At 38.8% G+C, this 22721-nt stretch overlaps 1 protein-coding gene across 1 annotated transcript in view; it reads right to left on the minus strand.

The window, feature by feature from the left end:
- Nucleotides 1–22721, minus strand: part of SH3GL2 (SH3 domain containing GRB2 like 2, endophilin A1) — a 199649-nt gene that overhangs the window by 34449 nt on the left and 142479 nt on the right. The window contains exons 2-3 of the mRNA XM_037061918.1: nucleotides 13604–13672; nucleotides 1756–1828 (exon numbers count right to left, since the gene is read on the minus strand). Of these exons, the coding sequence (XP_036917813.1) occupies nucleotides 1756–1828; nucleotides 13604–13672 (142 nt within the window). The remainder of the gene's footprint in view (nucleotides 1–1755; nucleotides 1829–13603; nucleotides 13673–22721) is intronic.

Below are 22721 nucleotides of genomic sequence, written 5' to 3' on the forward strand. Positions count from 1 at the left end.
CAGATGTGTTCATCTCAAGACCATTCATTGTATTTGAAAACAAAACCTATTTCCAAATTAAGTCACATTCTGAGGTTCTGGGTAGCCCTAAACTTTGGGGGACATCCTAGTCAACACACTATACCTACCTACAGCAGAGCATCACTCCATTATACCTGGGAACACGGACAGGTTCCCACTGAGATTCTGTACTACAGTAGACATTTAATCCCTTTTTTATACTATGAATTGTTCAACTGTGTTTTATTTCTGCAATCATAAAATGGTTACTCTCAGAGATGACATCATTTAAATAACTAGCACTGTACTGCAAACCCATTAGTGCTCAATAAATACTGTTTTTCTTCCCCTCCCTATATTTAGCATAGCCCTGCAATGAGTTACTAGCACAATTCCTGTGTAAATCCCAAGAAGACAAAGCACACTTCAAAGTTCTTCATAAAGACAAAGACAAACATGCCTTGCCCTTATATAATGACTTTTTTTATGGTGAGGCAGGTGAGCAGTTCCCTTTTCAGAACTTGACTTATTACCATTGTTTAAATCCGAAGGAATACATACACAGTTAAGAGATCCTTGCATTTCTGTGGAATATAAAGGTCATGAATAAGGCTCTGGGTAAAAATCAGAAACTTGACTTTTGCTATTCTCTGCCTAATTTCCTAACCATTTGGTCCACTGTCAGTTAAATGCCTGGTTCCTATAGTTTATCACCACATATATCTCTAGATTTTTCTCCCTCACATAATTCCTTCTCTGATGTAGTTTAAGAAGAAAAACAAAAACAGAAATGTTATTCCCACATAGTTTGTCCATCTTCCAAATAGCAGCTACGCTGTCCTAGGTAAACAAAGGTCAAATGAAACTGTAGCCAACAGCAGGAGGCAGTAGAGAGCTAGTCAGCACAGCCTATTATACTTACCTGCTTCCTTTTACCCAACACCTGCCCTTTTCTTATCTCCTGCCCACTAATGCTCATTATCCAAGCACACTGAGGTTGGCACAGTGCCCGGACCATCTTCCCTAGGACCACCAAAGACACTGAGATCCCAACTTGCAACTCCCAAAGAAACGAATCTCAAGAGTAAGCAGTTTCCCAAATATTAATGCATTTCACTTAAAGACAATCAGCCTTATTTCATATACTCTGAAACTGCTACACAGAAGTCAGGAGGAGGAGGCTGAAATACTGGCTCCTTTGCTCCGTCACACTTCATGCCTACGGAGCTTGCTCCAGTTCTGCCCGGTTCTCTTTTCAAAGTAGAGCTCCATTATCCCCATTATGTTCTAACACATGCTGGTCTGTGGTATCCATGGAGAGGACTCAATTAAAGACATCCCTCGGAAGACTTCGATGATGCTGTACAACAAAAACCCTCTGTGTTTCAGAGAAATCATGCAATCTCCTATCTTTTCACACCTTCTAGAAATTACAGTTTCTTATCTCAATATTATTCCAATTTTTACCATCCTTTGAAAATTGGAGTGCCATTAATAACATCTTGCACCAAGTGGTCCACATAATGTTGTTTCTTAGATTTCCCACAGTCAGATAAAATACTACAGAGTCTTCCAGTCACGTCAATGTGAACCTTAAAAAGTACCCCCATCCCAAGGGAAAGTGTTCCACCCGAAGTTGTTGAACCCCCAGAAAAGTGGGCCGAGGAAGCCGAAGTGCACCAAACCTAAAATATCGCTCAAAAAGAATATTATCAGTTACCTGGAGGGATACCCTGAACACGAGTGACCTCTTACCTGGATTGGGTTGAAGGTATTCAATTGTTTTAGTCATTATTTCCATCACAGCCCTGCTGGTGACATCCACTTTCTGAAATGAGAAAATTAATATGCTAAATGATCCTCCTGAGAAAGAGCGAATTGTTCCTAAACTGGAAGAAGCTGAACAGAAGAAAAGGTACCCTAGAAGAAACAAAAATGTTTCTTCTAGGGCCGGGAATAAATTTAGCATAAAATAAATGTAAATAAAGGTTTAAAAAGTGAAGATAATGAATTGTGTTTTGCCCCAGAGGCATTTGCTGAATGTCTACAGCGGCCCAGATACAGTGACAAGTTTCACTGTGCCAAAGAAGGAAAAACGCAGCATCAACTCTGCTTATTCAAGTAACAGACAAAGTTTTTATTTAACTTTAAGAACACCCTAAGTATATACAAATTTTGCTTAGACACTTCTACTCTATTGTTGAACTTTTGGTTAATTCTAAACAAAAGTCTTGGTGCTTGAGTCCCTCCTTGCACGATTTTGAATGGTATTTGCGCTCAGCAGGTCACCATGTCCTCTCTGTGTTGAAGAGGCTGCTCAGTGCAGTTATGTCCTCCCTACACTCCCCCATGAAACTTTTTCACCAACGTGTCTGGTCCACTCATTCACTCTAGCAGGGGTGTCCAACCCGCCACCAGTGGGCCACATGCAACCCAGGATGGCTATGAATGTAGCCCAAAACAGAATCATAAATTTACTTAAAACACTATCAAATTTTTTGTTTTCACTAGTGTTTGTGCATTTAGTGAGAGAACTCTTCTTTTTCCAGTGTGGCCCAGAGACACCAAAAGGTTAGACAACCCTGCAGTCTAGAGGGTAAGTGACTAGTAAAAATAAACGCATCCTTTTCTCCAAGATAAGTGCATATAATATATGACATAGGCATGAATGAAAGGAATTCATTTTGAAGGTAGAATTCCATATATTAATTAAGTCCATGGGGAAGTTTTGTTTTCATTGGAGCTCAAGGGCTCTTCCCTTAATTGGAGAGTTTTTCAATAACCTACTACACTTATAAAATCATCCTTTCAGTCATGTGGCAAGCCTCCTTCTCTTTCATAATCAGAAAGCAAGGCATAACACATCGTACTATCTTATCTTTTAGTTTGGTTTTTTAATACTTAATAATTTCCCATTCTACGGTAGTCATTTTACTGTGTTTAAGATGTTTGCTATTACTGTGATTGACAGAGGGAAACACTTCTTCCTGCGAGGACATCATGGTATGAAATTATACTAAAAACATTCATACTTAAGAAAAACACAAACTCCTACTTAAAAGGAGTCTGCCTACATATGAACCCTGTACCATGTCATCTTGGTATAAGCTTATAATTCAAGATGTTATAAGTTTTTACTAAAGAGTATTTAGTTCTGAAAGTGAATAGGGGCCACCTGGAGTTGTGCAAAGCAGAACTTACACGGTCATGCATGGAGGTTCTAGAAATGCTAGCAAAAAGCCCATGTACTCAATATCATGAAAATTAATTCAGGGGTTGTATGCGAAACAAATGTGCTGAAAGTCCGCATTACATGTGTGACAGGCAAATACATAATCCTGCTGACTATATGACAAGAATTAAGAAATTCAATGTCAAATGTATCCAAAGGTCCTGCGTGGCTATGATGGGAAGAAAGCAATTTCAAACATCGAGGTTTCTAAGAGAGAGTGCCGGAACTGCCAATGACCAGTTTGATTTCCTGAAGTTATCAAATATTAGGAGGGTAACCAATTTCTAACTTTCACTTATTACCCTACTAAAAATAATTATAATCACCACCATCATAAAAAGTTTTCCAGTTGTCAGAAATTATTCCAAAAGCTTTAAAAATCTTCATACATTTATTCCTCAAAACCCTAAGCAATAGATATAGAGAGGATAAGAAACTCACCCAGTTCTGCCTCTCGAGTCTACATTCCTAACCACTACTTCTTGAAATCATATGTTCCTCATAAAAAGACAGGCAACAGGAATATCTCCCAACCTGAAAAGGACTGGGCAGAGCTGGAAGGCTCTTGGTACTATCCTCCAGGTGAGGCCTGAGGACCAGGCACATGGGACCAGGAGGAAAGCCTCTGTCAGCCCGTCTTCTGTTTTTGTTTTGAAAATCGTCAAAGCCTGTGAGAGCGTCATCCACAAGAACTACTCTACCCCAGGCTTCTCCACAGACGCCAGATGCCAACAGTGTGTGACTCCTGAATGGTCCACGAAGAGGTTGCCAAGCAAGGCATGAAACGTGGTTCTCACTTAGGGTGTGGAGCCCCCACTCCCCTCTGGGCTCTGTAAACAGATAGTCAAATCACTGAGGCTTCAACAGGAAAAGCTACTGCCTCGGCTAAAGCCCATGGTCTCGGGGGAGGCACAGATACACTGGAGACACCAATAATGAGCATTAGGTTCAGTCCCCAGAGTAGGACTTAGAAGACAGGAGCAGGAACTAAAACAGCTTCATCCCCTGCGATCTGACGGAAATCTCCCAGGAAGGAGCCCACACCAACCCACATCCTTACAGACTCTGTGCCCAGTGAGGCAGACTCCTGGTTACCTAATCCGGACACCACCATAGCACAAGCTCTAGCTAACCCGCTTGGATCCAAGCATAAAATAACATTAAAAAATAAATAAATAACATTCACTTGAAATCCACCTCTGAAAACAACTTTGTCCAGTGTAGTTATTTGTATACAGCATTATCAGGACATACCCCGAACAGGGAACAGCTCTCAGAAAATTCATTCACTAGGACCTTGCTTTTGATTCTTCTCTGACAGATAATCACTTGACAGAGTTAATCAACATAAATACAGTAGGAAAAAAACTTGTGGACACAGGCAACAGTGTGGTGATTGCTGGGGGGAAGGGAGCATGGGGGGGACTAAATGGTAATGGAAAAAATATACAATAAAGATTAATTTTTAATAAAAAGGGGAGCACAGAAAAAGCACAGCAACAAACATAGCTACAAAGTTCAAAGCAGAATGACAAACTGAGAGTTTGACACCAAAAAGTAAACTAAGCAAAGGGAGCCAAATATATAGTGACAGAAGATGATTTTTTAAAAAAGTTAGACACATACACACACAGCAGGAAGAGACCACAGAGAATCTTCTCCAAAACCTTAATTTGTTAAATATGCGAGTCTGAACCTACCGAAGGCAAGAGAACACCCTGAGGTCACAGGACTTGTGTGACTATGATGGAAAGAAAAGGAGTCCTTAAGGTCACAGGTGAGGGAGTTTCTAAGAAATAGTGCTTAAGGAACTGAACTGTCCAATGCCCATCTGCAGGCAGGATGCTGGCCAACTGCTACTTCTTTTTGCCTCTGTCCTTACTAATAAGGTCTGGGTCTTTTTTGCTAAACTAACATACACTGTGTTATTCAGGGACAGGCTGAGGGCCATCACCCTGTAAGAGCTTTCAATGTGCCTCGTTAGACATTTGCTAGGAAAGCTATTCATAGCCCTAATATGGCAATGTCCAGAACATATTCTCTTATTAACAGGCTTGCTTTAATTCACATGAACTAAGGTTTCCACTTAAATAACTTCTTATGCCTGGCAAGAGATTTTCCCATTTGAGAGTAGCACAGTGTAACACACAGCTAATGTTTCCCTCAATGCCCAAAGTTTCCTATTATTGAAAATAAGTTTTGATGTGTCCTAAATCACAATTTCCTTTCCTATGAGCTCCTGAGCTTCCATTTCTCTAACTAATCTTGTCTGAATAGGGGTAGGAAGCCATAAGAGAGGGCAGTTTAGAGGAGGTAAAACTTCAAGGATATACAAATATGTGCATGTTTTCAGGAAATAAAAACCCTACATTGAATAATTTCTTCCTTGAAGGTAGAAGCATAGGCATATATTCTCCTGGTCTTTTTTCAATTTTGTCAATACAACCTTTTAGCAACTGTCAATACAGTTGGCCCTGGAACAACATAGTGGCTAAGGGTGCTGACTCCCTACACAGTCAAAAGTCACACATAAGTTTCGACTTCCTAAGACCTGACTTTTCCCTCAGTAGCCATGAGGAATTAGCCATGAGGAATTTAGATAGAAGGATCTAACATCTCCACTCAATGACAAATTAAATGAACGATGATAAGGACCATGGACATTCTATCCAGCCTTTCCCCACACCCTACTCTGCAAACAACCCACTCTTTCTTTTTAATTTTTTTATTTTAATTGTTGTTCAAGTACAGTTTTCTGACTTTTACTCCCATCCCAGCCCACCTCCAAGCCCTCCCTACCTCCCTCCCATTTCCCCCCCTTGTTTTTGTCCATGTGTCCTTTATACTGGTTCCTGAAAACCCTTTCCCCTTTCCCCTAAAATTCCCTACCCTCTCCCCTCTGGACACTGTCAGCCTGTGTCTTTTGGTTATATTTTGTGTCTTTGGTTATAATTTCAGTGCCTTTGGTTATATTTTGTTTGTTTGTTTGTTTTGTTGTTTCGGTTCCTGTTAAAGGTGAGATCATATGGTGTTTGTCTTTCACTGCCTGGCCTATTTCACTTAGCAAATGCTTTCCAGTCCCATCCATGCTGTTGGAAAGGGTAGGAGCTCCTTCCTTCTTTCTGTTGCATAGAATTCCACTGTGTAAATGTACCATAGTTTTTGGATGCATTCATTTACTGATGGGCACTTAGGTTGCTTCCAGCACTTGGCTATTGTAAATTGTGCTGCTATGAACATTGGGGTGCATAGGTTCTTTTCGATTGGTGTTTCAGGGTTCCTAGGATATAATCCTAGCAGTGGAATTGCTGGGTCAAAAGGCAGATCCCTTTTTAGTTTCCTGAGAAAATTCCATACTGTCTTCCATAGTGGTTGTACCAGTCTGCAATCCCACCAACAGTGCACTAGGGTTCCCTTTTCTCCACGATCTCTCCAATACTTATCGTTTGTTGCTTTGTTTATGATGGTCATTCTGACCAGTGTGAAGGGATACTGAACATCTTTTCATGTGTCTCTAGATTCTGTGTATGTCCTCCTTGGGGAAGTGTCTGTTCAAGTCCTTTGCCCATTTTTTAATTGGGTTGCTTGTCTTCTTAGAGTGGAGTCATGTAAGTTCTTTATATATTTTGGAGATTAAACCCTTGTCTGAGGTAGCATCAGCAAATATGTTTTCCCATAAGGTTGGTTCTCTTTTTATTTTAATACTGTTTTTTTAGCCATGCAGAAGCCTTTAATTTTGATGAGATCCCATCTGTTTATTATTTCCTTTATGTCCCTTGCTCTAAGGGACATCTCAGTAAAAATGTGGCTGCGAGTAATATCTGAGATTTTCCTGCCTATGTTCTCCTCTAGGACTTCAATGGTTGTTGGGAACCGCTTTGTCTGGTTTCAGGAGTTGTAACTGCCCCCCATGGATAAGGCTGAGTGAGCGGCCTCCGAACTGCAAGGCACTAAGGAGACAAAGCTTATCTCCCTGGCAGCAGCACTGCTTCTGCTTCATCCATCTCTGGCCCCAGTGCTTGGTCAGTTAGTCAGTGATGGGTAAGACCCCTCGTTTGGGGGGGGGGGGACCTAAGCCAGACATGATCACTTGGGAGGCCCTCAAGGAAGGACTTCAGGGGCTGCAGCAAAGAGGGAGTGATGGACCCTTGCCCCCCACCCCCCGGGCTATTCTGACATAGCCTGAGTCCCCATTTCCTCTGGGAGAAGCACTTCCTGGCTCTAATCCACTTAAGCCTAAAAACCTATGATTGGGAAGGTGGTGTAGCCCTTTGCTGGCTAAAGGGGGTTCCGGAGTGACTGGGCATAAGAAAGAATTCCTGAAGTCTTGTGAAGCCTGCTTTGCTAAGAGTGCTTTAATTCATGATAAGGGTCAGAGCAGGAAATGAGTATGTCTCCCAAAGTTTTGGCAACCCCCTTACCTGACAGACACTGACTCAGACTAAGCCCTCAGATTTCTTTGAAATATTATCTATTGTTTGATCCTTGCCGCCTGACATTGATTGATGAGCTTTACCTGTATTCCTGTGTGTTATGAACCTAATAAAAGCTACTGAAGAAGAGGTTCATGGTCCTTCTCCTGTGAAAGACTGACCACCTCTCCTACCCAAGCAGATCATGTCTTGGTAGTTTCACTTTCATCCATGGTGGATGGGAAGACTTGCGGTGAAAGTTGCCCACAAATGGTGTCACAGCTTATATTTAAATCTTTCATCCACCTTGAATTTATTTTTGTGTATGGTGTAAGTTGGTGCTCGAGTTTCATTTTTTTGAATGTAGCTGCCTAGTTCTCCCAACACTATCTGTTGAAGAGGCTATTTTTAGTCCATTTTATGTTGCTGCCCTCTTTGTCAAATATTGACTGTCGAGACTTGGATTTATGGCTGGGCTTCCTGTTCTGTTCCACTTTGTCAATGTGCCTGTTTTTATGCAGTACCAAAGTGTTTTGATTACAGCGGCCTTGTAATACAGTTTGGTATCAGGTACTGTGAGCCCTCCTACTTTGTTCTTCTTTCTCAAAATTGCAGCTGATATTTGGGGTCATTTATAGTTCCATATAAATTTTTGAAGTGTTTGTTCTATGTCTGTGAAATATGCCATTAGTACTTTAATAGGTATTGCATTGAATCTGTAAATTGCTTTGGGTAGTATGGACATTTTGATGATGTTAATTCTTCCAATCCATGAACACGGTATATGTTTCCATTTCTTTGTGTCTTCCTTGATTCCTTTCTTCAGTGTTGTGTAGTTTTCTGCATACAGGTCTTTTACCTCCTTGGTTAGGATTATTCCTGGGTATTTTATTTTTCTTTTTTGCTATATCGAATGGGATTTTTGTCCTGATTTATGCTTCTGCTGTTTCATTGTTGGTATACAAAAATATCTTTGATTTCTGGATATTGACTTTGTATCCCGCTGTTTTTTCAAATTTATTTATTAGGTTGAGCAGTTTTTTGGTAGAGGCTATAGGATTTTCCATGTACACTATCATGTCATCTGCAAACAATGACAGTTTTGTTTCCTCCTTTCTGACTTGGATGCCTTTTATTTCCTTTCCTTGTCTGTCTGGCTAAAACTTCCAATACTATGTTGAATAGAAGTGGTGAAAATGGACAACCTTGTCTTGTTTCTGACCTTAGTGGAAAAGATTTGAGTTTTTGCCCATTGAGTATGATGTTGGCTGTAGGTCTCTCAATATGGCCTTCATTATGTTGAGGAATGCTCCCTTTATTCCCACTCCACTGAGTGTTTTTATCATAAATGAGTGCTGTACCTTATCAAATGCTTTTTCCGCATCTACTGATATGATCATGTGATTTTTGTCTTTGCTTTTGTTTATGCGATGTATTACATTTACTGATTTGCGAATATTGTACTATCCTTGCATCCCTGGGATGAATCCCACTTGGTCACGGTATATTTTTACTGTATTGCTAGATGCAGTTTGCTAATATTTTGTTGAGGATTTTAGCATCTATGTTCATCAGCGATATTGGCCTGAAGTTTTCTTTCTTTGTTGTGTCTTTATCTGGTTTTGGGATTAGAATGATGCTGGCTTCATAAAAAGAGTTTGGGAGTCTTCCATCACTTTGTATTTTTTGGAATATTCTGTGAAGGATAAGGGTTAGCTCTTCCTTAAATGTTTTGTAAATTTCTCCTGTGAAACTGTCTCGTTCAGGGCTATTGTGTGTCGGGAGTTTTTTGATTACTGCTTCAATTTCATCTGCTGTTATTGGTCTGTTTAGGCTTTCTGCTTCGTCTTCATTGAGTTTTGGAAGATTATATTTTTCTAGAAATTTGTCCATTTCACTTAGGCTTTCAAATTTCTTGGCATACAGTTCTTCATAGTAATTTCTTACAATCCTTTGTATTTCTGTAGTATCAGTTGTAATCTCTCCTCTTTCATTTCTGATCATGTTTATTTGGGTCCTCTCTCTTTTTTTCTTGATGAGCCTGCTTAAAGGCTTGTCAATTTTGTTTATCTTTTCAAAAAACCAGCTCCTGGATTCATTGATCCTTAGAATTGTGCTTTTAGTCTCTATGTCATTTAATTCTGCTCTGATCTTGGTTATTTCCTTCCTTCTACTTGCTCTGGGCTGTCTTTGTTGTTGTCCCCAAGTTCTTGTAGACATAAGGTTAGGTTGTTTGTTTGAAATGTTGCTATCTTTTTTGGTTGGCCTGTATCTCTATGAACTTCCTTCTTAGGACTGCCTTCGCTGTGCCCCACAAATTTTGGATTGTTGTGAGCTCATTTTCATTTGTTTCAAGAAACTTTTTGATTTCTTCCCTAATTTCATTCTTGACCCATTCATTGTTTAATAGCATGCTATTCAATCTCCATGATTTTGAGTGTTTTGGGGGTTTTTCCCTTGGCAACCCACCCTTTCTCAGTCTCATATGGAATGGCACCCTTTCTATTCCTTCTCAACATCCTATTTCAACATCCTATTTTTCTTAAAACTTGAAGCTGCCCCTTCAATAGAATTCCTTTTTTATTAAAATGGTCTATAATCACATTTCCAACCCTAAGACCCCTCTGGTTTCAACAGACAGGATTTCCCAGGATACCTTTCAGACTGTAAGGAGAGATACCATACCCCTTTGGCTTGGACTTCTGCATTACCCGCATGTGCACAGCCAAGATAAAACTTCAGGGTTTAGCTCAGGTGCTCTCTCCTCTGAGCAGCTTCCACTGATCTACCCAGCCTGAGCTAGTTCTTCCATGGGAATCATCCCCAGGACACCAGGCACTATGTCCTACAAGCCACTGACTTACATGCTGACTTCTTCCACCAGAACTGGAGGCTCTTTGAAGATAGGAACTGTGTCTTAACCTTCTTTGTATTCTTGATGTCCAGCACAATGCCTGACATTTGGAGGCATTTACAGATATTTTCGTGAATTAGTGGACATAACTACACACACAAAAATGCGGTATCACTGTGGCAACTGAAGGGAATTTGAGAAGAAATAAGAGGTCCCTCAAACTCTAGAACTTCCTCTTAATGAAAAATCTGCAGCTTTTCAAAGAACAAATCTACACAATGTCTGTACCATGATAAGATATTTAGTTTGCGTTTAATGAAGCTTGTAAGCAACAGATACCATTGAAAATGAATACACACACAATTCCATACAAGGCACTTAAGTGGAGGAGAAAATGGTTGTGGGCAGGGTTCCTGCAGAGACAGTGGGAACTCCCCCCAGTCAGATCTGGGAGGGCTAGGCTGCAAGAACTAACAGACACACATGCAAATTTACTGCATCTTAGCAGGGGAGGGGCTGGGGTGGCTGATTAGTGAAACAGCCTCTAGGAACATCCACTTCTCTCTTCTGGGTAGGGCAGTGTTGCTTGATGCAAACCTCTCATTTATTCCATTTTGTTGTCTAATTATACCTCAGAGAATATGGCTGAATAAAGGTCTCTCTACTGCAAATCTCTGATGATCAGAAAACTGACTATGGAAGGGTGATTCTCCTCTGGCTTGGGAATATTGAGCTAAAATACTTTTGTGAGTAATAAACATATTAACAGGAGAGGAAATATTTGACATTCTAAACCCAACGTATGGACTTTATAATTACCACAGAAATCTATACCTTCACTGCAAATTTATAATGGGCAAAAAGTACAAAATATCCAATGGAGCCATAAATAAAAGATGTGTGAAATAAAATGGAATAAAACAAATTTTCACACCACACTAAAATCTAAATCTTTCAATTTACCTAGGTATAAACCCAAATGCAAAACCACAGGTGTGTTCTTTAAACAATTACCAAGAATTTACCTTATTGTAGGAATATCTAGTTGTTGAAATAAAACCTCCAGAAACTTATTTTCTAGGAAGTAGGAGAAATAAACCTTATCTTCAGACTCAGAGGCATGCCTATGGGTCTTTACCTAAAGTAAAACACTTGCAAGATCCTCTTTTATTTCAATTAGTTTGCAAGATTGGAATGGATTCAAAGCCTTAGTTAGTTGTTCAGTTGTATGCTTTACTTTGTTCTCCAAATTTCTTACTCTTTGTAGTGTCATTTAAGAAACAAAGTTAGTTTGTTTTAGCTTAGGCAGTGAACTACCTAGCTTATTACCTCGTCCTGGCAGATAAAGAAAGCAGAATTCAGATTATGACTCCTCAGTTCTAAGTTCCTAAACACCTGCCTAATCTGTCATTAATGACATGGCACCAGCCATGTGGCATACTTAAAATTCCCTTCAAGGTGGAGGTGGAAGAACACATTAAAGGATAAGGGAGGACTGAGGAAGATCGGATATAGACAGAGGTTGGTGCAAATTAGCAGACCCATAGGACTGCTCACAATGAGTCAGGAATGCCAACGCTGTAGGGAGTAGAGAAGTCAAACACAAGTCATCCTGCACAGGTGTGTCAGTGTCTGGAGACACATGCCGTAGAAGAATGGCTGGGATACTGTTTCCTGAACTAGGAATAGTCATGGCCAACCCACTTTGGTTTATGATCAGGTAGTAATTACAACTGTCCAGGGATGAGAAGTGGGGACCAATGGAGAGATTTTAGCCCAGTGAGGGCAAGTGGTGGCCAGGCCTTTAATGTAAGAGCCTGGTTTCCCAGACCTCTGGTTGGACTGAGGACTCTTAAATTATCTCCTCTCTCTTGGGCACCTAGCCCATCAGTGACATCCCCTCAAGAACTTAGAATGACCAGCTAGGTAGCTACACAGTCTCATTTTATGAGGCTACTGTCTCCTGGCAACTCATCTTTTTGTTTCCTTTTTTTTTTTTTAGGAATTCTAATGTGTCCTGTTCTCTTTTGTTTGCTGTTTCCTATACTAGAAATATACTAGGCTCTGGTAACTCTCACTCACCCTCCACATCTTCACTTAACTATTAGGAAGGACTTCCGTGTCCACCCTTTCTGGGTGTTTCCTCTCTTCTAATCTTCTCCAGTGCTATGTTCATTCCCTTTGCCACACTGGTCAGTATTTGCCTAACATCTTCCTTCCCCACTAGACTAAGAACTTCACGCAGTCAACAACCTTGTCTATCCTGCTCATTGCCATATCCTCCATGTCTGGCTCATATGAGACACAAAACAAGAATTTGCTGAATGTACCAGTGAGTTCATCAGAAGAAAAACTGAAAAAATACAGGGCAGAGTATATCCAGAAATTTTCTTTGTTTGACTCTTTCCACAAAGAGTAAAAATAGCACAACTCAGGCAGCCTGCTAGAACTAAAACGGACTAACTAAAAATATGATTTCTAGGTATCATAAGGTTTTGACATCCTCTCTGTTCAAGTATGGGGTTTGTATTTCCAGATCCTCTACCCGTCTGCAACTTAACACCTAAAATAATTCTTTGCACAATGCAATACACACTCTGCATGATAAGCCTAAGTATAACTTGCTAAAAACAGTATCAAAGTAAAAGAAAAGAAAAAAAGAAAAAAAATGGCCTATGTCACCAGAAAAAGGAAATGAGATATTTTGTTCACCATCTCCAGGTTCACTTATCAAGAACCTACTTTTAGACAGAATGCTAAAGGACTTACACTATTTTAATCCTTAATGAAGATCCCCCAAGAAGGGATCAGTACTCTTCGTTGTCCCTATTTGGAAAAGTGATGATCCATCCACAAGGAAGAACACAGAGTGACACTGCGCCTTCCCTGGCATTTTGTTCTTGGGACAGCACGAAGAGAAGACAGGACACTTCACATCTTGTGTTTAAAAAAAAAAAAACACTTAAAATAAAAAGCATTTCTAAGAATAACAAAATGTGTTTTCAAGGTAGCAGTGGAGAGAATTTTTCCTTTTCCTTTCTCTCTTCCTCTCTTAGAATATGGGCAATTTTATGACAAAGGGAACCCTCTGCAGTGAATGCTTACCCTTTCCATCTCCTTGAAGTCATCATCCAGCTTGGTTCCTTCAGCTCCTCCAACCTTCTCACTTACTTTCTGTGAAAAGTAACCAAAAAGAAGAATTATTATAAAGTTTCTTTTAAATTTTAAGTACTTTCACAACCATCGTCTAGTGTAATCTCACAACCATTCTCTGACACGGGCCCATTTTCTCTGTGGCTCAGAGGGTTTCAGTAACTTACCTGGTAGGTTTTGAAAAAAGAATCCCAATATTCTTATATCTTCCAATTTCAGCCCCACTGCTATTTCTATTTTACACATCATTATGTAACTATCTAATCACTAACATTTTCCTTTGGAAAGTTCCGAGGGCCAACAGCATTGCACAACAATCATCTCTCTCTGACAATAGATCTAAAATGCGACCTAGGTAGAAAATTGCCACTTCTTCAATCTATTCTCCCAGGGCTATTGAAAACATCATCACAAACATCTAGCAAACTGATAAGAAAAAAAGTCAGCTCAGTTGATCTTCAGATAAAAAGACTTGAATAGTAGTCCTACACAGCTCCCTGTAGCTGTCTACATTCTTACATATGTAAGATAAACTGTACAGAAAGATGTTGAGGGTGCGTCTGTACTCCTCAATGTGAATAGCCATTATCATACATTTTATATTCACCAATTTTCCACACATGCAATGGCCATTTTCCACATGTAGAATTCATGTTCATATAAAACTCGATACCCTATCATGTTCTGAAATAAAGATTCAAATTAAGTCTAATAAAAATGTATGAAAGAATCAAAAGAAAAATACTTTGGTTTCCTCAAAGACAGGGATATTAAGTGCCAATCACACAAGAATCCCAATACTCTCACTGTTAAGGTATTTTGATGCTTTTCAGTGAGACATTACTGTACTAGAGTTACCATCCACAGATATCAAAGTATGATTTTTCATTCATTTAACAGTCACTGGGTTCAGAGTTTTGGCAAAGACTCCCACCATAACCAGACCTGTAGCAACCCCAGTAACAACCTGTGTACTCCAGTAAGTTTGGTTCACCTCCCAAAAGGACCCCTGGATGCATGGCTCTGTCTCCTGGCCATGGGAATTCTGATTTGCTCTTGTTGGGGGCTGGGATGAATTCCTTACTGTCTCTTTTTCCGTCTTTAACTCCTACTTTCTGCCTTCAGAACAGATCACTCTTGGAGAAACCGAGAGCCTGAATTCTATCACCACTCTGGCCTTGTATACAAGATACCATCCATTTCACCCCAGTAGCAATAACAGAGAGAATACACTGTGATGAAAGGCCGTGGTATGGACTGGTTTCTCTGCTCCTTGCTAAGTACACAGAGTAGTTGTGAAAATGAAATGGCATAGTAAATGTATGAGCCTGTGTCTGAACCTACGAGATATGAGGTATATCCTACTTCCTGTCTCTTATCAATCGAGTGTATATGTGCTTACCAGTACCCTAGTCTTTCTCAGCCATTTATTTAACTATTATTTCATACCTTGAGAAAATGTAGCAATTTTCACTAACATAAGATACTCTTAAGTAGATTAAGGTCAACGATTAAGAGTAAAATGTTAATACAACCAATATTAACATTTTTAATTTGTATAGCTGACACATACTTTCACTTTCAATCTATCATCTGTGTACCACGAGAACTATGAACAGCTGGTATTGTTACTGCTCTAACTGGCATTGTTTCAGATGATTAAACTGAAAGCTGCATAAATTAAATTGGCTATCCATGGCACAGACCTTTAGCTGGGAAGAGGTAGAACCAGCACCTGAGTGCAGTTTTCCTAAGCCAAACCCTGGGCATCACACCGCCCCCTTTGGAGAGCTGTCCATGGTACTGGCTATCACTGCCTGAAGTTCCAGACGGTCAGTATTTGTTCAAAGTCTTCCTTGAACAAATTTTCTTAGATGGATGTAAGTTTACTGCATTAACACTGGGTCCTTGACATTGGTGCTCTCACTTAACCTGCATCCTGGGTGATGCTACTAACTATGTCAACAGGACACACAGATCCAGGCTTCATCTGACATTACTACCACCTAGTCTAAGACCTGCACCAACTGTGACCTGGCCCAGCAGTCAGCATCTTTGCCAGCTTCCTTAAAGATGTTTTACCCAAATGAAATTAGGGTTGGGGAGGCATCAGGATTCAGTTTAAAACCTTGTAGTAGGAGTCCATGTGCCAGTGCCTTGGCCTGTATACACAGGTTTTAGTTATAGAAACTCAGGAATAAAAGGGGACTTAACATGATCAAATTTTCTCTATCATCAAATTTTTACTATGACTTTTTACACTGATTCCCTTCCTTTCACTTTGCTCAGTGATGACTGTTTCAGCTCATACTGCCATACTGCTCATACTGTTTTATTCTTGGAGAATGACGTTTTTTAGTTAAATTTGGGCTGGGAAACTAATCTAGTCAAACTCCTACACAATAAAGAAATATATATTACACATCCCCAAATGAACTCTCTCTCAGATCTACCTGACTAGCTGCAACGTCAGGGAACCATACCCAGAGGTCCCATTTTGGTTAAAGAGGACCATTACAGATAGACTCCTCCTATGACTTATGAATGAGATTTAATTTTTATTTGCTAAACTGTCACAAAAACACAGAGCTGAAAAATGTCTCCATTTATAATAACATTAGAGAATCCTGTTAACCTTGAGTTAATCATGTTTTGACTGTCTCTAGGGAATAAAGTATGGCCCTCAGCAAAACCACAAGGGCTAGATCACAATTTCAATCCCATACTGCTCATCTAAAAGTTATTTTAATTTTTCCACTTTTTCCATTCATCAACAGATTACAACCATGGTTGCTGGCTCATTGTACCAAACAGGATAAAAACAGGATTACTTTGCCCATTAATAATTTAGAACTAGCCTTAATAACTGAGTTTGGCCAACTCATCAGTCTATTGGCTTTAACTATTTGGTTTAAGTTGTGTGTGCGTGTGTGTGTGTGTGTGTGTGTGTCAGAGAGAGTGAGACAGAATGAGAATATAATTCCCTCTTCCTAACAAAAAATGACATTTGAGCTGCTCTGAGAGAAACAGTTCAGCGAACATAGTAAACGAGGTTAAGGGATACAGAAACTAACTTAATTGGTTGGTTGATACAAAAATTTCTTATCTAATTAGAATCTTGAGAAAATAAGAGTATTCAACATGACATCTGCACTGTCCTCTGGGCTACTGTTTTTTCAAGTCACAGAGGATCTAACTATATCAAGTACTGAATTAAACAATGGAGTAAATAACAACTGGTTCATTCCTTAGGAGTATGTCACATATGTTTTCCTTCCTGTTCTTTAAATAACATTACTAAAACTTCTCTATATAAAAGTCAAGGTAAGGCATACAGGCCCCCTGAGCCCATTTGGACAAAAATGAGTTTTATTTTTCCTACCCAGTGCCATTTATTTAAGAATAGTTTTGCCCTATTTTCTGGTGAGGTGATTCCTGAAACCAAGATTTCATAGTATTGAATATTTTCTGTTGCTGTTCAGTATACTTAGGCTAATATGCTTATTGTTTGAGAAAGTGAGCCCCTGTTTGAACAAAAATAAACAAGTTATTTAAATTTTAAAAAGCACAAATGGCCCTGGCTACTGTGGATTGAGTGCGGGCCTGTGAACCAAAGGGTCACTGGTTTGATTCCCAGTCAGAGCACATGGCTGAACTGTGGGCCAGGTCCCCAGGAAGGGGCATGCGAGAGGCAACCACACATTGATGTTTCTCTCCCTCCCTTTCCCTCTCTCTAAAAATAAATAAAATATTTTTTAAAAGCACAAATAAACTAGCATACTCCCTATACCCTCTAAAAATTCTTCTATTCAAATTCCTTAATTTTACCCACTTAGCCCAACCCTGAGAGCTTATGCTTCTACTCTTATCCTCTCTTACATTCTACATGTAATCTGTATTCCAACTGAACCCAACATCTCATCTCCCTCTACCTTATTCTTCATTGTATTCCTCACAGCAGGTACTCAGTAAAGATTTGTGGAACCGAATTACAATGTTCTTCTGTAAATAGTAATGCTAAGATGACTGAGAGGAGGCATAAAGTGAGGCTGATCACCTCACTCTGGGATGGCCTTTCAAAAAGGCACAACTTTTCAAAACAAAATAAATAATATAATCAACTCATATTTCAAATTAAAAGTCTTCATTCTGAGTCTGCAGTAATGTTGTGTCATACTGACTATTTTTCTGTCTGTACCAAATGAAGAAGGGACCCAGCAGGAAGACAGAGAGCTTAATAAATGACCACTGTTCTAGCACAAAGGATGCTGCACTGCTCTCCCACAATGACTCAGCCTCCCCCTCATTACTGTCACCTGTAGGCAAAAGACCATCCATCTTCTAGCAACAGCTCTGATTCTTCTCTACATGGCATTTTAGTTACTGAACACTGAAGGGCCAACTGCCATTTTGTCAATGGCCTTTCATAAAGATGTCCTTGGAGATCAGTACATCATCAGTACAATTCAACAGATGAGGCCAAATTCATTCAGACCCCACACACCTGCAAAGTTATTGACTTCCTAGCTTCCCTATTTTTGTTCAGCTTTCTCTCTATAAACAGTCAGGTTTCCTCACCCCCACCAAATGCATTTATTCCTTCTGCCTTTGACCTGGACATATTCCCTCCCCACTTTTTTTTTTTAATTTTTCAAATCCTACCAATTATCTAAAATGCTCACCCAATTTTCACCCTTTCCATCACCTGAACACCAACCTCGTTGGAAGTTGTCAGACTTCCTTTGCACTCTTAATGAAGCACATCATCTTTTGGACTACCTGGAACTTGCCACCTGATGAAAAATTGCTGAGGACCTTTGTTCATTTGAATTATAATAGGTTAACAGTGGCAATCAACTCACATGCTTCTTTATTTGAAAACTTCTGAGACTACATTACTGAACATGGTGCTTGCAGAGCAGATACTTAATTCTGTTGAAAAAGAATTACCTCAGTGAATTATTTTAAGACCAAAAATTGCACACAAATTAAAAGAAGACACTTAACTGTTTGTTAGCACTGGTTCTATGTCTCCTGAGAGTTTAATTCCCCTCTAAAGTATAAAATCTTTTTCTCCATCAGCAACAGGCAAAACATTTAAACAACTGAATAAACTATGATATATGACATTTTATTTATGGCCAAAGTTAAAGAAAATTCTCTTAGCTGTAATCAATCTATGTTCATTCACCCAATTACTTTCAGTACAATTACAATTAGGAGTAATGATATACACTCTTCCCATTAATCATGGTTCTAAATATATATTTTAGCTTGTATTTATATGCACATTTATGGGCAAACATGTTTGTGGGTGTATGTATACCCACACATATGATAGAAAGTAAATATATTTTTCCCAAAGTGCTTTACAAAAATAATAAAAAATTATAATATTAAGTGCTGGACTATGTATTTACTTATATTAAAATGGAATTACTATATTAACATTTCATAGGTTAAACATAGCTAGTCTGTTTAGAGCAAAAAGTAGAACATATATTACCAGGCCCATCTGAATCATAGGACAATCCACAAAATTATATATATTTACAGTGAAACCTCACTGACAAGTGAACGAGAAACATTGAGGGTAAGGTTTGTTTTTTTGTTTGTTTGTTTGTTTGTTTGTCTTAATTGGACTTAAAGGCAAGAGACCCGAATGCTAGTTCTGACAGTGACACCAAACAGTTGCATGAAAAAGAAAATGCATAACCTGCTAGCGCCTCAGTTTCTTTACCCAAGAAATGAAAACCAACGTCATCGAACACTGGATTTGGGGGAATTAAATCAGGATGTGCATGTAAGAGCATTTTGTAAATTATAAAAAAAATTATTAAAATAAGGGATTTATTATGTCTTAACAAATGGTTTCACTTATATGAAAGGTAGAATTTTAAGCTGGTTTCTGGTTTCTTACATTTGGCAAAAAAAAAATTAAGTGTAACTTAACTAATTAAAGAACATTATTTAATGCATAAGCTCTTCGGAAATAAGTTATAACAACTTTCCCTTCTGGATGTCGTACTGTTTTCGTACTATTTGAAGACAGACATCACCTATGATAATAAATTTAAAAAGCTCATACTCTGACTCTTCATGAAGGTTCTTTAGTTATTACTCATCTGTAAGCTACTAAAAAATAAAATTTATAATGAAAATACTTGATGACATATCAAATATTCAGATGATAATAGGAGAGTCAAAATTACAGCAGTATTTTCTTGGTATCTGGCTAAACACAAGTATTCTTGCTTTTCCAGATGGTGATATTCCCATGTACGAAAGGCGGGGTGAATTCACTTCATGGGATGCAAGTTTCACACTCATTTTTCTCAGCTGTCATTAAATTGGAATGCTTAAATGCCAGGATGTTTTGAAAGTGAATTTCATATATATCTATACACACACATACATTTTTTTTCATTTATTTATATCCCCCATCTAGAAACTTCAAATTTTCTTAGAAAATGAGTAAAGGAATTTTTCTCTATCTAAATTGAGCTAATTCTCACCATTTCTTACTATCAAGTAGAATTTGTATATTGAACAAAAATGGAAAGGTTCCTCTTATGTAATATAAAAAAAAAAAAAAACAAGAATTCAGTAGGATTAAGGCTGATTTTCTTTGGATACCTGGACTTAAAAGCCTTAAAATGAGTTTGGGTGAGCTAAGCTCCTGGCCCTTTTCCCAGCTTCCAGCCTGTCTTTTTCTGGTCAACTACTGTATGGGAAATACAGAAATTGATTTACATGATGTTCTCATTCTTTCTGGTATGGTTCCCAGGGGTTGGAAGTGAAAACTTTCTAAACTGCATTTACCCAGAGTGAGAATTTCCCAAAGATCATGCAGCTACTTACATCAGCCCCGCAAAGGGAGGGATAAGGTTTATTACATAGCTATCGTGCAGAGTTTCAGTTCCTCCCTGGAAAGATAGTTTATACTATCAATAATAGTTTCATTTACAAGGTATCCTCGATTTGTCTTCTAGAAAAAAAATTAAGTATAAAAATGTGCAGAATAAAATAATTTAGCATTTCTCTAATTTTTTACTCCCCCAATAATCTAGTTCCTCATCAGATATGGGCAAATTTAGTAGCAAGTGTCCAGCTGAAGGGAAGGCTACTTCTATAAAGTTTGCCATCCCTGGCAGTAAGAAAATGTTATACATCTTCACAGTCCACTGCAATAAGCCATTTTGCAATTGAACAAAATATAAAAAGACAATGTCTTCTAAAAATAGACCCTTAAGACTTGGGGCTAGAATTATGTCATGCAGCATTTCTTAAATTCTATTTAAGGCTCAGTTATAAATTCCCTTGAGAAGGAAAAAAAAAAAACAGAACTCGCAAAAAGAAAAAATGGTACCAGTAATTCATTTGAGATTTCAGTCCTGGTTAATGAATGACCTAGAAATGCCTAATGGTGCAGTTGATAAGGCAAAGAGGGAGTAGCCTTAGGCATTCATTTGTTGCGATAAGCTGCTGGGACTCCCTTTCTGTTTTGTGGGCTGAAACCACAAACTTCCTTGGGCTTCTGTTTCTTGATCCACAAAAGAGGCAAGGGGTGGAATATGGTGAGACCACCAGGGGAGTTCTGAGATCTCTTGCAACTAAAAATTTGATGTCTATTTCAGTGATGGTTAATTTTATGTATCAATTTGGCTAGATTAGAATACCCAGTTGTTCCATAGAGCACTCATCTAGGTTGTATTGTGAAGACATTCTGCAAATGTGGGCAACACCCACAACAGTGGATTATAAGCAAAGGAGGTTATCTTTGATAATTTGGTGAGCCTCATCTAATCAACTAAGTTCAATTACGAACAATGCTGAGGTTACCTTGAGGAAGAAATTCTGTGTTCACATCCTACTGGTTCTGCTTCCCTGGAGAAGGCTAACTGATACAATTTCTATCTGATGGAGTGTTATTTATAGTACATTAAAGGTGGATAATAAGTTAGGAAAAGAAGGAAAAAGAGAAAACACAATGAAAAATGCTGTGGTACTGTTTTCCCCAGATTAGGGTTATATTTATACAAATCTCCTTCTTAAACAAAAGACAAGAAATCATCTTTAGATTAAATTCACCAAGTAGAACGAATACAACAGAACTCCACTTGCGTGCTTATTAGGCACCACGGACTCTGCCAGCACTGGAGGTCTCATACACACACAGGACTTTGCACATGCTCCCTGGGAACTTAGAGTCTGGTGGAATAGATGGATAAACAAACCATTTCAATATACAGCAGGCCCTCAAATAACAAAGTCATTTTATTCAATGTCATTTCATTACAATGTTGATGGGATGCTATGGAAATTTAACTCTCATTTACATCAAAAAGCCTACGGCAAAACTGGTTTTGTTAAACATTATTTTGTTCAACATCTCAAAACCTATTGACTACATTAAGTGAGGACTCACTGCAATAGAGTGAGTACCTAAAAATATGTAGACAACCATCAGATCCTAGGATGGACAATTTTACCCTATTTGGATCAGAAGACAGGTTGGGGAAAGCTTCTTTAGAGCCTGGCTCGTTCTCAAATGAGTTTAAGAAAGCCAGAAGGATAGACATGGGATGCAGGAAAAAATTTCTCTGATAGAAGCTACTGTATGACATAAAGCAAATGCAATTAAACACAGTGCCTGCAGTACATATACTTCAGTGCTGCCAGAGCCCAAACATAAGGCAGGGAAGCATGAGAACTGAGGCTGCAGGAGAGATCAAATGGTAATGAGTCATCTATGCAATGTTTTTCATGTTTTGTTTTGTTTGAGTTTTAATTAATTCACATAATCATGTAATTATTCCTAAAACGCAGTTTTAAACCTCCCATCACCCCAACAAGTTTCCCTGAGCCCATTTTTAGTCAATGCTCACTTTCACCCTTAGGCAACCACCAACCTGCCTTCCGTCTCTACAGTTGTACCTTCTCTAGATATGTCACATAAAGAAGAATCATACAATGGGCCACTTTAATATTTGGGTTACTGTAGTTAGTGTGAAATACCTGAGATTCCTCCATGTTGTTGCATGTATCAGTAGTTCAGTTCCTCTTACAG

This window comes from Sturnira hondurensis, unplaced genomic scaffold (genome assembly GCF_014824575.4).
Source record: "Sturnira hondurensis isolate 20B ecotype Veracruz unplaced genomic scaffold, ASM1482457v3 Scaffold0013559, whole genome shotgun sequence".
Classification (NCBI taxonomy): Eukaryota; Metazoa; Chordata; class Mammalia; order Chiroptera; family Phyllostomidae; genus Sturnira; species Sturnira hondurensis.